Here is a 15208-nt window from a genome sequence, read left to right as displayed (position 1 = left end):
GGTGTCGTTTTTATACGTTGAGATGCTCCTCGTCCCTAGCTTAACCTCACCGTTGTAGGTGTATTTCGTTACAAGACTCCGATGAGCATTTCATTATAATCATGATTCATGTCATCCATCATCTGCGAGAGAAGTAACAGGAGTTGACTTGTTGTCTGTAAGTCTTGATAATGATTCTATTACAAAGTACAAACAAATATCTGCAAGGTAATAGAAGGATACTAGGTTCAGATGATCTTCATCTCTACCTCGTTTCCTAAGTTTCTTAGGACGCAAGAAAGAGAAAAGTAGATATAACCGTTTTCTCTTCCTCTGTTTTCCCTTGTTCCTCTGGAGATAACAGAGCAAAACGTAAAGTAATATCACACTGATGTCAAATTTGTGTAAACATGACCTGACAAAAACTGTACCAAATTCCAATTTCAAATCGAAATAATTGAAAAATGTTTCAAGTTTGAGAATCTTTCTAAATTAAGTAGATGCATTTGGATATGAAAATTGAGTCTAAAGTACTTCTGCATATATGGATGTATGTATATCAAACTAGTAAAATCAGAACAAGGTGGTCAGTGTCAGTGTATGACCAAACACCAAGTTACAACGAGTCCTCTAAGACTTTTTTCTTACTCTTGTTTTCGACAAAGGACGAGAGAAACTGCGAACAAGGAACTAAGAAACCGAGATCTCTTCTACGCTGCTGATTTCTTCAGTCAGCTCATGCTGAACTTTGGGCTCCAAGTCGATGAACTGGTTCGACTTGCTTGCTAGGTGTGAGATACTAACTCTTCCTTGACGTTTGATATAATCCGCAACCGCATTCATCTCTTCCATTGATATGTAAATGTATTTTCCTCTATCATCCATAACCCCCGAGAGGCGCCCTGAATTGAAAAAAAAAAGACAAGGCATTCAGATCTCAAGAGTCCCATCACGGTTACACATGTATGTATAATGTATGTATACATAATCATCAAGCTTTCATATTGCTTCATGCTTATTATAAACATACTAAACAACAGACTGCGAGACGAATGCTAGTTTATGATTGGATAGAGAGAGAGAGAGAGAGAGAGAGATAATACCAATGCTCTCCAACGAGGCGATCCTGTTGATGCATTCCTATAGAAACAAATAGTGAAATCAGACTATAGGACAATGACAAAACGTATTCATTTCTTTGTGAGATAGAAGATGTAGTAGCCAGATGATACCTGAGTTCTTAGATGAAACTCTGCTGCAAGATCTTCAAGTGGAACACATTTCTGTTTCTGCAATCACAACACCAAGCAAAAAAGGAAGGCTCAACATTTATGCACACTGTTATGGGATGAGACAGTACTTGTATTATCTATACTTCACTGTCAGTTTTGTTTCGGTTTCGCGGAATCAAGATTATAATGGTTATTCAAGAAGATATAATACCTTAATGTATTCAACAAATTCTGAAAGCAAATCTTGATTCCCACCTTCCACTTCCTCTGTGGTACCTTCAGCATCGACTGAGAACTCTCCTTTCCATTTGTCAAACTCTAACGCCGCTGCCTCTTCTTCCTTGGCTTGTCGTGCTTTTTCTTCTTCTTCCTACATAAAAAATTGTCACAATTAGCTAAGTTCAGCGTTTCTAAAGAAGGAGGCCTAAACAGAACGATATATATTATTCAATTGACCCACCAACTTCCGCTCCTCTGCCTCACGCTCTTCGTCCTTCTTCCTCCGCATCTCTGCATACCAATCTTGTTTTGTACTCCTTGACTCCCGTGCAGCTTCTTCAGCCTTCACCAGACAATACAAACATATTTTGATCAGGAAAGTCTAAAAATTTACGTACTAGACCAATGCTCTATTCTGAAGCTACAATGTAAAGCTTCCGTAGTTCGTTCTGTAACTGGTCTAGAATTTTCTCATCCTTGCAGAATTTTCTGATAAAATATTAGAAGAATTTTATGGAGATAAGAGATTGTTAGCCCCACCTGTCTTTGTTCTTCTCGCTCTTGTCGCTTCTTCTCTTTCTTCTTTGATGCTCTGGCCTGATTCCCACCGGCTTCATCTTCATCCTCATCTTCACTCCCACTGATATTTTCTGTTTTTTCACATTGGTACCCAAAAAAAATCATTCCAATATACCCTCCCAGTTATCTTAAGCTAGATTTACAGCAAGGTGAACAAATGAAACTAAAAAAACTATTTGACTATTCTCGAGTCACTGGTTTCGAGTTCTCCCTGGCTATATAGGAAACTCTTACCACTAACACCCCCTGAACATACGGTTGTCTCCAACTATTACGTATAAGTTGGAGACATCTAACAACCCATGTCTTTTATTTATATAAAGTTGGAAGCTTTATGATAGAGAGAGAGAGAGAAGGCTGTTGTAAAGCACAAACCTTGAACGTTTGATGAAGAAGAGGAGCTAGCAGCAGCAGCAGAAGCTGCAGGTCTCCGACGCATTCTACGCCCACCACCACCACCACCAGTAGCACGTCCCACGTTTTCACGCGCCTGAACCTGCGTCGAATAATAAAAAAAAAAAAGTCAAAATCCATTTCGTCCAACAATGAAAGGAAAGTTGAGAAATTTTACCAGCGGAGGTGCTGCATCTTCCTCACGTGATCTACTACTACTACTGTCTACCCGACGTTGTTTCCACAAGAACAAGGGTATCACCGCAGCTATGAGAATCATTGAGACTATCAGAGCGAACATCTCTTCCATCTCTTCTTACCTGCGATCGAGATGTAGACGAAACCAAACGAGGATGATGAAAAATTGAAAATTAAAATTGAATTGATTCAGATATTTCGGAAAGTAACCTAAATTGCGTTTCTCTTCACGTTTTTGTTGTCTTCTCTATTCGTAGTTTAACCTACAAAAAAACCACCATGCTCTCGACTCGAGGATTGCTGAACTCTCGATTAGAGAAAACAATCAACGCGGAGGTTAATCTCGTAATTTACCACACTTTCCAAACCCTCTGGGCGCCATCAGAGTCTTTCATGGATTAGCGGTTCACTTTAGGAGTCTATTGGATCAATGGTCCTTTTGTTTTTGTATAGTTCTGAAGTTACAAAACACGAATATGTTATTCAACAATTTCATATCTATTTATTAAACAAGTAGTAAACAAGTACACAAAGATAGTCTCTTAATATCATACCGAGTCTAAATCGAAACAAACCAAGCAGCAACAAGAGATCAAAGAAGAAGTTTGAGGAAATGTTTTGGAAAGGGAAGGATAACAATAGTGAAAGTGATACACACTTAATAACAGAATATAAGGCAAACAGACTTAGGGACAATGCAGCTCAGAAACCATGGATCTTGATGTTGTCCTTCTTCACTAGCCCAGCCTGTTCCAATAAAAAGTAAAAGAAATGAGATAATGCAAAAATGTTTTTTTTAATGTTTAGCTTTGTCAGTGAGAATGCGATCATTACCTGGACTAGGAACGTGGAGACGTTCTTCCTCTGGTCTCCTTGAAGCTGAATAACCTACACATTTACACACAAAACACTATTAAAGACAGTAATTGACCCACGTTAATGTTGAAAAAAGAAAACACGAACCTGTCCGAGTTCAGAGTCTTGAACCACTGTTCCGTTGCAACAAAACTCTTTCTTGAGGTCCTTAAGTATCTTGCTGTAACTATACTCTTTCTTCAACCCCTGGACAGTTGTCAAGCTTTTCCTACCATTCCGCTGCTGCACACGGATGTGGACGTACTCTTTTGTTCCTGCACCTGAGTCCTCAACATTCGCATCAGCAAACGGGTCTGCCATAAATCAAAACCAAAAAAAAAAACACTAATTAGCTCAGATTAATATTCCCACATGATAAACGTTTACTAAAGCCCATGTTCCAAATATTAAACTGTTACCAAACATCTAAGAAATAGACTTATGAGGCAGATGATCAGAGGTAGACTATAGATCAAAGTGGAACTTTACCGAAGGCAGTAGGGATCTGGGAATCAAGCTCAGACATGAAACTTTGTTGATCTGAGGGGCAAACGACGGAGAAGCTAAGACCTGAGAAAGAAGACCAACGTTACAATAAGAATTTAGCACACTCATAAGGGTAAAGAACACACTTCATCAAAAATTCAATATATTGATCATATCACAGGAACCTAGTTAAGCAAATATCCAGTTAAATTACAGAAAATGATGTACAACAGAACATCAAAACCAGTGACCATATGTAAAATCATTGAATTTTTTTTTTTTTGCAAAGACAACAGCAAATCCAAAAGATCATAAACAAAAGCTCGAGACAGATCAAAGGCAGTATTCATACGAAAACGCACAAATCTACCTGATTCGAAAAGTAGGGTTTCGATGATCTGATTGTAGGAGAAGAAACCCTGGATTTGGATAGTCTGAAACTTTTTGCTTCGGTGCAGACAAAAGTAATGAGAGGAGGAGATGAGTGGATATTTTGGTCGGAAAATATATCTTCTATCTCTCGGTGGGTTTGGGCTTCATACTTGTCCTCTGCGTGGGCTTGGCCTTCAGACGTCTCCCAGTCTTACTTGACTTAACTGATTTCTTGGTGTTTGTTGGAAAAATGTATAGTTTGCTACTTGATTAACATAATACAAGATATCGTTTTGCTAGAAATGATTGTTATCTCCTGTTTAACTTTAGTTAAATACGGGTATAAAATAATATATTAATAATGTTCAAGTATTTGTTATTGCTACCATAAATGATGTTAATATTCGGACATGTCAGAATATGAGCTACAAGTAACACATAGCATGCAGACGCGGAGGACTGCTGGTGTTGTTTTTTTGGGGTCTAAATGTTAAAAACTGATGGTGTTGTTGATCACTTGTCACTCACTTCAGACATCGGCCTTCTCTCTCACACACACACACACACAAACAAATGGTTGCCGTAACTAACATCTAGTATATAGTTCGGCTGGCTCATGATAGATTTTTATTCTCAAAATAATTTTAGTCAAAATGTAATGAATTGTCAATATATATAGTTACAAATTCCGTATAGTATATAGAAAGCCGTCTGATGATAGGAAAACAAAATTTCAGGTTAAACAAGTAGATGTTTAATAACTAATAAGGCAAAACCAGATTCAACTCTAAACAACCAAAATCCAATTAAACTAACATATCCAATCCTATAATGAGTGTATATGGTCGGTGTAGGTAATGGAAAAGAGGAACACGATGAAATATAATATCACTATGAATGGAATGTTATGATTCTGTAACTATTCTATTGAGTATTCATTAATGATGATCAATTCTTTACCGTTATCACCCGGCTTTGCTTTTAAGTATTAATTAAAATCCAAGACAAGATCAACATGCAGGTGTTATTCATCACTTGTCATTCCTCTACACTCGAGTTTCCAACATCTAATCCCGACAACAACCTTGTAGCTTCTCTCTCTCACAAAAACACACAAATACATGCATGCAATGTTACACGTGATCTCCATGCATAACACCTATCTTGTCCATAAATACCCACCCAACCCTTCGCTACATTCTTCACTCAAAAACCAAAACACAAGAAACACACACACAGATAGCAAATGGCTACCAAGCTCTTCCTCGTATGCGCAACTCTTGCCTTCTGCGTCCTCCTCACCAACGCATCCATCTACCGCACCGTCGTCGAATTGGATGACGATACAAACCCATTCGGTCCACCAAGGAAATGACAGAGGGAGTTTCAGCAAGAGCAACACCTAAGAGCTTGCCAGCGATGGATCCGCCAGCAACTTGCGGGATCACCCTTCAGCGAAAACCAATGGGGTCCTCAGCAAGGGCCGTCGCTACGCCAGCAATGCTGTAACGAGCTGTACCAGGAAGACCAAGAGTGCGTCTGCCCTACTTTGAAACAAGCAGCCAAAGCAGTTAGGATGCAGGGACAGCACGGACCAATCCAGTCGACCCGCATCTATAAGATCGCTAAGAACTTGCCTAACGTTTGCAACATGCAACGAATTGGAACATGTCCCTTCATTGCCATCCCTTTCTTTCCTCCTTACTAAATCCTAGCTAGTGTTATCCCACGATGATCATCAATAATATGGTTGTTGATGTATATTTAACAACACATAGGCATCGTGCGTTACTATCAGAAAAAAATATTAGTGTAATGGTAGCTTGAGGCTAATGTAATAAGCACTACTCCGTAATAAAATATAAGTTTTACTTTTTTTTTGTTCAAGTGTATCAAGTATGATGTTTACTAGGTTTTGCACCAAAATAGATTACAAAACCAATAATAGAGATCTTATATATGGTGATGTATACTTAACAAATATAATATGATTAGTATACTCTATTAATGCTTGTCGATTGATTTTAGAGCACTAATGTATTGTTTTTAACACATAAATTATTCTTATACAAAGATGAAAGTGGAGAAAATAGACTCTTTAGGTTAATACAAGCTAATATCTATACAGGTTTAAAACAAACAGTAACTAGTGACCAAATTTAGGGAGAAACATAATCCGACGACTGCCTATATTGTTAACCTTGACGTGTGCCATTCAAGCATCGACCCTTGCTATGAGGCTTGAGAGGGAGTATTACAGAGACTCACCAGTTGAGGAAGGTTGATGTCTAATCTAACAAACATTAGCATCAGAATCGCAACCTAAGCAGGGCTAATATTCGACCTAGTTTCATTTCTGTTGTTCCTATTGGAAAAAAAGTTGAGTTTTAAAAGAATAGTTTTCACCCTTTTCTTTTGGTCCAAAAAAGGCCATTCACGCTTATGGACCCAAAAAAACGTAATGGGCTAAAAATTGTCCAAATACAAAATTTTCTTCTTTACGAGAAGAACCTTCCCCACAATATTGTACAGTGTTATTTTCATCCGTTTACGTAACGAAATCAGCTCCCAAAAGTAAAGTTCTGGATTCTCGATCATAATCGTCAAGTTTATGGTTTAAAAACTTCAATTTTGATCGAATTTCGAAGTGTTTAGTAAAATTGGGTTTTGGAACGATGAAAATGGTGAAAAACTTTTAGTTCTCTTGGGTGAATTTGCTTACAGTGTTTGTTAGTAATAACATCGAAGGAACTATCTCTTTGCCACACAGTTTATGGCTCTCCAGCTCCAGGGAAACGGTCAGTGAGCAAATGATATGTAATGTAACCTTTCTTCCTTTGCTTTAAGCTGCTTTCTGGGTTTAGAATGCAAGTTGATTCTGCTGCTTTTGTTCTATACTTTATGTGGTTGATTCTTGCTTAAGATTTTAGGTGTTTGAGGAACAAGATTGAGTTAGCTATGGTTTTCGTTTTTCCTGTTGTATACTGTCAGGGGTGTTTCGAGTTTGATGCATTTTGCCATCGGTTAGATCAATATGGATATATATCCACACAACATATTTCGTTGCTTGCCATAGTTTCCAGCTCGAGCTTGTCACGTATGTTAGTTAGAGGCAAATATTAGCATCTAGATAGACTTAACTGTTATTGTGGATTTTAGTTGTTAAAGGTAGCTTGTGAGAGTTAGGGACTTCCTAAAATAATCCATTGGGGCTAAGCTCGTACATGGTTCTTTGCAGATATACATATATATGAGTGTTCAATAAGTTTCTCAGACAATCCCTTGTTAAACCCACTTAGCTTTTTGTTCTTATTTACAGCATGAATGACTGAAGAAACTAAAGGTGGGGGGTTATATACAGTTATCTCAGCCTTCTGTTTTCCTCTCCAAGTTTCTCACATTAAGGAACTGAAAGGGAAGATGCTGATCTATTGCGTCCTTTAAGAGATAACTCAGTCCAAAGGGAGAGCTGATGGTTCTCCAATGCCGAGCAGATGACTCCATGGCCCTGAAAAACTTATGAAATAGCAACGGGATTCAGAAAGTTTCGTTCCAAAGTTGAGCAGTGAGGTTGGAAAAGGCACAGAGAAAAGACTGCAAACTCACTTGTGAGTACTTCATATTTCTTTCTTTCTTTTTTTATCTTTCTTAGAAAGTGGGATTGGGTTCTAAGTTGACATTTGAAAGAAGATAAGTTGAATAAGTCTGAACTAGTGTTAAAGCACGAGTTAACCAAATAAGAGTTTCTATTATTTCTGAAAAGTTCAACAACCAATTAGAAAGTTTCGATGAATATACCCAAAGTCTTGCTAGAAGTTTTAAAATAAAACGAGGAATAAGTCTTCAAGTAAAGTTGTTGGAAACTTCAAATGCCAACTCGTAGATGGCTAAATCAAAGGCATCAACATCAAAGTCTTGTTATTTATTTATGAAGACCATCTAGTGTCAACATAATTTTTATTTGATCCTTTCTATACTAAGGAGACCCATTAAGAAGTCAATGGTGCCTCGTAGTGGTTTTATCTGGTTGATATTTGATCAGTGGTTCCTCACATTTCTTATTGTCATTCCTTCTTATCTTTTTTTTTTATAAATCTCTCTGTGAAACTCTTTGTCATGGATTGTCTGGGCTCAGCTTTGGGTTCTTTCTTGGCAGAGGCAGGGCGTGGTATATCCAGATCAACCTATACTCGAGCCATTAATACCATCCGGTTCAAGTCAAACATCAAAGCTTTAGAGAATGCGCTCAATGGCCTTGTTGATGTTCAGGACAAAGTGGAACAAGACCTCAAAACCTTGGAGATCAAAGGGAAGTCCTTGCATGTGCAACTGAGGAGATGGCTAAGAGATGTGGAAGAGATTGTCTCTGAAGCAAATTCAATTCAGGAAGGGCGTGTTTCATGTGCTCTGTCCTTGAGATGTAAGCGGAGTAAAAAACTCGCGGTAGTTCTTGAGAAAGTCAAGAAGCTTCAGAAGCAAGGCGTAGAACTTCTCGACATATTCTCTTTTGAAGGCAGATCTCTAGTTGAAAAAATCCTTGGACCCTCCATCGCTGATCAAACAAGAGCATCAGAGATGTTAGTCAAAGTTCTAAACTGTTTGATGAGAGATGATGTTCAAAAGATGGGTATTTGGGGCATGGGTGGAGTTGGGAAAACAACACTAGTCAGGGAACTGAACAATAAGCTATGGAAAGAAGCTGATACGCAGCCTTTGGGTATGGTGATATGGGCTACAGTCTCAAAAGAGTTTGAATTGGGAAGGGTCCTGAAGCAAATCGCTGAAAGATTGGATATGGAAGTGAAACTAGGCGAAAGCGAGGAAACGCTGGCGAAACGGATATATGGAAGGCTTGAGAAAGTGAGTAGATTTCTTCTCATTCTTGATGATGTCTGGAAACCCATTGATCTAGACCAGTTGGGGATTCCAGACACAAATATACACAAGGCTTCAAAGATTGTCTTGACTTCTAGATTTTTAGAGGTTTGCCAGAGCATCAAAACGGATATTGACTTCAGAGTGGATTGCTTATGTGAAGAAGAAGCTTGGCAATTGTTTTGTAAAAACGCTGGAGAAGTAACTAGATTAGATTGTGTTGAACCTATAGCAAAAGAGGTTTCTCGGGAATGTGGTGGATTGCCTTTGGCTATCATCACGGTTGGAATGGCTATGCGAGGGAAGAAGATGGTCGAGCTGTGGGAACATGCCTTTGAAGAACTCAAGAGTTCGGTGCCTTATGTCAAGAGTATTGAAGAAAAGATCTACCAGCCTTTGAAATTGAGCTACGACTTGCTCGAGCCAAATATGAAATCTTGCTTCCTCTTCTGTGCCTTATTTCCAGAGGATTACTCCATAGAAGTAGCTGAGCTCGTGAGGTACTGGATTGCCGAAGGATTCATTGATGAAACACAAAACCATGGCTACTTAATGAACCAAGGAATCACTCTGGCAGAGAATCTGAAAGACTCTTGCTTACTTGAAGAGGGTGCTCATGGTGACACGGTTAAGATGCATGATGTGGTTCGCGATTTTGCCATTTGGGTCATGTCTTCCTCACGAGATGGTAGTCACTCTCTTGTCATGTCTGGTATAGGCTTGTGCGAGTTTCCACATGAGAAGTTTGTTCCTTCTATCCGAAGAGTTTCTTTGATGAATAATAAGCTTACTAGGCTTCCAAATCAAGTGGTAGAGTGTGTTGAACTCTCAGCTTTGCTGCTACATGGAAACTTTCACCTGGAAGAGTTGCCTGTGGGGTTCTTGATATCTTTCCCAGCACTTCGGATTCTGAATCTAAGTGGGACACGCATAAAGTCATTACCCCATTCCCTCAGCGAGCTTCATGAACTCAGATCTCTCATCTTGAAAGACTGCTACTACCTTGAAGAAGTTCCTTCTCTTGAAAGCTTGGCAAAAATTCAAGTTCTGGATCTTTGTGCCACTCCAATAAAGGAAACACCAAAAGGGTTGGAAACATTGAAGAGCTTGAGACTACTTGACCTTTCCCGTACACATCACCTCGAAAGCATTCCAGCAGGAACCATCCCACAGTTGTCAAGTTTAGAGGTTCTAGACATGACCCTTAGTCATTTCCACTGGGGCGTCCAAGGACAAACTCAAGAAGGGCAAGCAACACTTGAAGAGATTGCTTGCCTCCAACGTTTATCAATCCTCTCAATCAGAGTTGTATGTGTCCCACCTCTCTCCCCTGAGTACAATTCCTTGGATAGAAAGGTTAAAGAAGTTTCAGTTGTTTATCGGTCCAACAGCAAACTCTTTACCTTCTAGACATGACAAGCGGAGAGTGACAATTAGTAGTCTCAATGTTTCAGAAGCATTCATTGGATGGTTGCTAACGAAGACAACTTCTCTAGTGATGAACCATTGTTGGGGTCTCAATGAGATGCTGGAGAACTTGGTGATCGATAGCACGAGTAGCTTCAACATGTTGAGATCTCTAACGGTAGAGGGTTTTGGTGGAAGTATAAGACCCGCTGGTGGATGTGTTGCACAGCTGGATCTTATACCTAACCTTGAAGAACTTCATCTGCGTCGTGTAAACCTGGGAACCATTAGAGAGCTCGTTGGTCACCTGGGGTTGAGATTTGAGACACTGAAACATCTAGAAGTCAGCAGATGTAGCCGGCTCAAATGCCTTCTCTCATTAGGGAACTTCATCTGTTTCCTGCCGAACCTACAAGAGATACATGTTAGCTTTTGTGAAAGGCTTCAGGAGCTGTTCGACTATTCTCCAGGGGAAGTTCCAACCTCTGCTTCTGTGGTACCTGCTCTGCGTGTCATAAAGCTAAGGAATCTTCCGCAGTTGAAGAGTTTATGTAGCCAAAAAGTGTCATGGGGATGTCTGGAACATGTGGAAGTGATACGATGCAACCTTCTCAAGAATCTACCCATTAGCTCAAATAACGCTCACAGGGTCAGAGAAGTAAGAGGAGAAACACACTGGTGGAACAACTTAACTTGGGATGTTAACAACACGAGAGAAACCCTTCAGACTCGTTTCATACCAGCTGACGGAATCAAGCTAACTGACTCTGTTGGAATTACTTGTTATCAGAGAACATTCAAGACGTAGTAGTCCGTTTTCTCACACTTTATTAATTTCTTTATCAAGAAAATGTAAGAGATTGTGGTAAACTTGGGTTTGCTGCTTTGATTGACATACTTTGCAGAAAAACAAGAGCCACGAGATGTCCTCAAAGGCTTGAGTCAAGAGCTTTCTTTGTGCCAGGGATAGGTCAGTATCAAGCAACGTGCAGACCAAACATTACGGTCCAGTTGGTGGACTTCACCATCGTCTATGCAGGACATATCTTGGTGGCAACTAACAAATATGTGTTGATGGTTTTCATAATCTGTGATTGTTGTTGGCGCTAAATAGTAACAGGTTTGAAGGTGTTCCCACCTCAGGAATTCTCGGATGATTGTTTCTCCTTTCTTGTGTATATCTGATTGTTTTATTACTCGACTCCGTGCAATGAAAGTAAACATGAAATTTGTTTTTCTATTCAAATTCTATGAAAGTATGTTTATACATCACGAGTTCAACAGATATTCAAGAACTATGCCACAAAGAGGTAAAGAATGAAAAAAAAAAGCTGTTGAAGCTACTTTCCACCAAGCTGTAATCTACTTGGTTTGGAAAGAAAGAAACACAGAGATTTTTACAACAACCTCCACTCCAGTCCAAGTAGTTCGTTCATCCGTGGACCGTCTGATGGGCGACACGCTTCTCTCCCTCCTAGCTCGAAGTGACGCCCAACATGCGCTACTTCATCTCTATTTACACACGTGACTAATACTCAATCAGTAGGTCTGAGAGAAAGACTTTTAAATGTTCAAACGGTTTTGAGAGAAGTCATATAATGATAGGTTAGTTAAATCCGGTAATATCCAGCCAAATACATATCATGTAACCCTCTAAACATGTCATAACATCAGTTAAATCCGGTAATGTACATGTGTGAGTTGTAGACAGCAAAAGATTGTTTAACCTACTTACCACTCATAAGTTAGAATCATGCTTTGGTGTACCGTCCTGTGCTGTGATATACATGTTTGGCCCATGGTTTGACGGTATCTCAAGTGTGGAAGGAACATTAAGGTAGGAGAAACGAATCAGGGAGATTTGTATTGTAGCCAAATAGGCTAACGGTTTCGCACTGGCAGTACACAGTACAACCTTCTAAATAAACAACTTGTAGGAATTACAAAAAAAAAGAAGCTTTATGATCAATAGATTCTTGATTATCACTATGGCCTGATCAAAACTACAAGCCTCTTACTACTTGAGCTTGTGGTCCAAGGTAGGAAACCTAAAATCGATGGACGCATCAATGGTTTGACGAATAATTTCATCAATACTATATTCGTACTCAAACCCCAAGTCTCTCAACTTCTTTGAAGAAATCATAGGCTTCATCAAACTTTGACTCTCTTCCAGATCCACCCTATAAACCAAGAATAATAACTAATTTGTGAACTTTTTTTGTCTAAAACAAAAGAAAAGAGTCGCAACTGAAGATTGTAAAATTTCAAGAACTTACTTATGAACTTTACAAAGATGCTCCTTAGAAAAGTGCTTAAGTATCAACTCATGCATATCAATATTATCAACACAACATATGTATTGACCTTCAGCTTTTGGTTCTTCCATAAGAAACAAATGCGCCATGCAAATATCTTCAATGTGCACCAAACCAATCGAACCCATTCTTTTGTTCACTGCTGATAGTATCGCAAACAACTTGGAGTCACCTAAAACCAAAACTGGTTACATTTTAATTTATATTTGATAACAAGAATAAATACGTACACACACACACACAAACACCTGTTATTGGAGACAAGAGAACTTGAAGGCTTGATGGGAGAGAAGGAGTAAGAAATGGACCCGAGACAGTAGTTGTAATAACTGAAACAAGATCCATTCCTTTCTCTTTTGCATATCTAAATGCTTCTTCCTCTGATACTAGTTTCGATAGTACATAAACCTGTCGTCCGCACAAACTCTAAAGTTGTTTACAACGTGCCTAAGTCATGTAGTGAACTGTACTATTGTAATAGTAGTATTTACCCATCCACTTGCTTTTGTTTTAAGTACATGATCAATGGGAGTCTTGCAAGTCTCGTCTACGACTGATCTCCACCGTTCATTCTCATCTTTGGCTGTGAGGGTACTGATGGATGACGTGAAGACAGCTCTCTTGACTGAGTTTGACTTTAGACAAGAACCAAGTACGTTCCGTACGCCTTTCATCGCCGGGTCAATGACTTTGCTCTGGACATAACTCTCTGAGATTCAAAACCCGGTTAGCCTACGTGTTCTTTGATCTTGACACGAGACTTTATGCATCATTTACATCATATTTACATTGACATAGGTTTCACCAGATCATGGTCAAGGCTTGAGGGGATTAAGTCATATATAACATTCTAGTATTAGTACTAAACCGAAGATTCTGGTTGATAGCGGTTAAGACAATGTGAAAAAGAAGATAAATTAAAACGGTACGTGCAAGGAGAAGGTTGTACCTAGATTAACATGATCCGGTGAGATATCAAACTCCATGGAAGCCGCGACATGGAACACCCCATGACAGCCCTTAACGGCTTCATCGAAGCTGCCTTCATCTTGAAGATCAGCTTGGAATAATCTAAGCCGTTCGTTTCGTTTCCACTTGAATTGAAAATATTGAGATTTTGCTGTCAGAGGAAGAAGCTATTAGGTTAACTCTGATGGCTTCGAAGCTATTTTACAAATCAGTCCAACTTTGATTCAAATTAACCAATTAATTCATAACTATTCTGAAACTCTATGCAAAGTATCTAAGATTTGATATAATTCAAATTAACATATTAACACTTTTAAAAAAAAAAAAACAAAAAAATATAATACTAACACTTTCAAGTTACAAATCAACACTTAAAAAAACAAATAGTTTCAAATCCATGCAAGAACTTATGTAATTTTTTTTCACATTTTGCAAGAACTTATGTAATTTTTTCTTTCACATTTTGCAAGAACTTATATAAAATACTAACCGAATAGTTTCAAGAAATTGAAATCAGTTTTTTTTTCTCAAACAAGAGAGTACCAAGATCTCTGAGAGTGGCATGAACAGTGTAGCCTCTTTCTAGAAGAGAGTTAACCAACCAAGAACCGATGTATCCACTTGCACCCGTCACGCAATACGTCGTCGCTTTTCCTCCCTCTCCGTTCAGCTCCATCGTCTCTCTGTCTCTCTTGTTCTTCTTCAAATGCCAAAATGGGTTTACAGTGTTAATTATTAATTCTTGGCTTGTAACGATACCACCACCGTCTTTTGTCTGTGCTATTTTAATATTGCATGTTTGTTTCTTTCTGGTTTGGTGTTAACTTTTTTTGTATTTTATAACAAAATTGTGCTTTCCAAAACCTGACATTTGGAAAACTAGTAGACAACCACATTTTTTAATTTAGTTTTGGCATTTTGTGACATTTGATAGATGAGATTATTGCAACATTTAGTCAAAAAAGAAGATTATTGCAACATTGGTGTTGTTATCATGGTGCATTTTGATATATATAAAGAAGAGAAGGTAAAAAAAGGTAAAAAAGATAAAAGACACATCACTGGATAAGACAGAAGAAAGAGAGAAAGAAATATTAAGAACAACTTTTTTTTTCTGAAACTGATATTAAGAACAGTTAAGACACAGCTAGCTGTAGAAAACAGCGACTTGTGCGGTTTCTAAATTTTTGGCCTTCATGAATTTGTCGCTTCCATATTTCTCGATGCCGTAGATTGTGTACACATAACTCAATAACACCAGTCGATGACCCTCATTTCCATCTAACTCTTGTGCGTTTCTTAGTGCCTTGGAAGTACTTCTTCCAC

General features: G+C 38.6%; 4 protein-coding genes and 1 pseudogene across 5 annotated transcripts; 2 read left to right on the top strand and 3 right to left on the bottom strand.

Moving 5' to 3' along the window:
* Positions 1–498: 498 nt before the first annotated feature.
* Positions 499–2964, bottom strand: LOC108849788 (DDRGK domain-containing protein 1). Its single transcript, XM_018623391.2, has 9 exons — positions 2811–2964; positions 2581–2722; positions 2385–2505; positions 1971–2080; positions 1672–1773; positions 1423–1581; positions 1212–1268; positions 1083–1119; positions 499–881 (listed from the first exon to the last, which is right to left on the bottom strand). The coding sequence occupies exons 2-9, from the start codon at positions 2710–2712 to the stop codon at positions 670–672; spliced, it is 930 nt and encodes a 309-aa protein (XP_018478893.2). The 5' UTR covers positions 2713–2722; positions 2811–2964; the 3' UTR covers positions 499–669.
* Positions 2965–3125: 161 nt separating this feature from the next.
* LOC130504639 (protein translation factor SUI1 homolog 1) lies at positions 3126–4466 on the bottom strand. Its single transcript, XM_056999262.1, has 5 exons — positions 4312–4466; positions 3945–4025; positions 3564–3769; positions 3435–3488; positions 3126–3347 (listed from the first exon to the last, which is right to left on the bottom strand). The coding sequence occupies exons 2-5, from the start codon at positions 3979–3981 to the stop codon at positions 3303–3305; spliced, it is 342 nt and encodes a 113-aa protein (XP_056855242.1). The 5' UTR covers positions 3982–4025; positions 4312–4466; the 3' UTR covers positions 3126–3302.
* An 895-nt stretch (positions 4467–5361) lies between these two features.
* LOC130504640 (napin-1A-like) lies at positions 5362–6162 on the top strand (annotated as a pseudogene).
* Positions 6163–7989: 1827 nt separating this feature from the next.
* LOC130504641 (disease resistance protein At4g27190-like) lies at positions 7990–11862 on the top strand. Its single transcript, XM_056999263.1, is given in 3 exon segments — positions 7990–10532; positions 10534–11399; positions 11501–11862. Coding segments are annotated over 3 exon segments (3174 nt in total). The 5' UTR covers positions 7990–8429; the 3' UTR covers positions 11706–11862.
* A 573-nt stretch (positions 11863–12435) lies between these two features.
* Positions 12436–14674, bottom strand: LOC108852246 (putative anthocyanidin reductase). Of its 2 annotated transcripts, none has more exons than XM_056999265.1 (6): positions 14426–14674; positions 13863–14033; positions 13405–13622; positions 13162–13321; positions 12875–13097; positions 12436–12778 (listed from the first exon to the last, which is right to left on the bottom strand). In XM_056999265.1, the coding sequence occupies exons 1-6, from the start codon at positions 14556–14558 to the stop codon at positions 12613–12615; spliced, it is 1071 nt and encodes a 356-aa protein (XP_056855245.1). In that variant the 5' UTR covers positions 14559–14674; the 3' UTR covers positions 12436–12612. The 2 variants fall into 2 exon arrangements, with proteins under 2 accessions (XP_056855245.1, XP_018481252.1); XM_018625750.2 differs by having other exon boundaries at positions 12875–13085; positions 14426–14671.
* Positions 14675–15208: the final 534 nt, after the last annotated feature.

The sequence above is a fragment of the Raphanus sativus genome, unplaced genomic scaffold (assembly GCF_000801105.2).
Source record: "Raphanus sativus cultivar WK10039 unplaced genomic scaffold, ASM80110v3 Scaffold1713, whole genome shotgun sequence".
Classification (NCBI taxonomy): Eukaryota; Viridiplantae; Streptophyta; class Magnoliopsida; order Brassicales; family Brassicaceae; genus Raphanus; species Raphanus sativus.
Note: the sequence above shows the minus strand (reverse complement) of the source record. Positions and strands in the feature narration are given on the sequence as shown.

What these genes read in the sequence shown, in the direction of transcription:
- LOC130504639 (XM_056999262.1), bottom strand. Translation starts at nt 3,981, where the DNA reads ATGTCTGAGCTTGATTCCCAGATCCCTACTGCCTTCG. An exon ending in AAGACTCTGAACTCGGACAG is followed by an intron (nt 3,489 to 3,563) that starts GTTCGTGTTTTC and finishes GTAAATGTGTAG; the next exon opens with GTTATTCAGCTTCAAGGAGA. An exon ending in TCTCCACGTTCCTAGTCCAG is followed by an intron (nt 3,348 to 3,434) that starts GTAATGATCGCA and finishes TTATTGGAACAG; the next exon opens with GCTGGGCTAGTGAAGAAGGA.
- LOC108849788 (XM_018623391.2), bottom strand. Translation starts at nt 2,712, where the DNA reads ATGGAAGAGATGTTCGCTCTGATAGTCTCAATGATTCTCATAGCTGCG. An exon ending in AATTTGTTGAATACATTAAG is followed by an intron (nt 1,269 to 1,422) that starts GTATTATATCTT and finishes TTGTGATTGCAG; the next exon opens with AAACAGAAATGTGTTCCACT. An exon ending in CGCCTCGTTGGAGAGCATTG is followed by an intron (nt 882 to 1,082) that starts GTATTATCTCTC and finishes TTTTCAATTCAG; the next exon opens with GGCGCCTCTCGGGGGTTATG.
- LOC108852246 (XM_056999265.1), bottom strand. Translation starts at nt 14,558, where the DNA reads ATGGAGCTGAACGGAGAGGGAGGAAAAGCGACGACGTATTGCGTGACG. An exon ending in AAACAAAAGCAAGTGGATGG is followed by an intron (nt 13,322 to 13,404) that starts GTAAATACTACT and finishes TGCGGACGACAG; the next exon opens with GTTTATGTACTATCGAAACT. An exon ending in CATCTTTGTAAAGTTCATAA is followed by an intron (nt 12,779 to 12,874) that starts GTAAGTTCTTGA and finishes CTTGGTTTATAG; the next exon opens with GGTGGATCTGGAAGAGAGTC.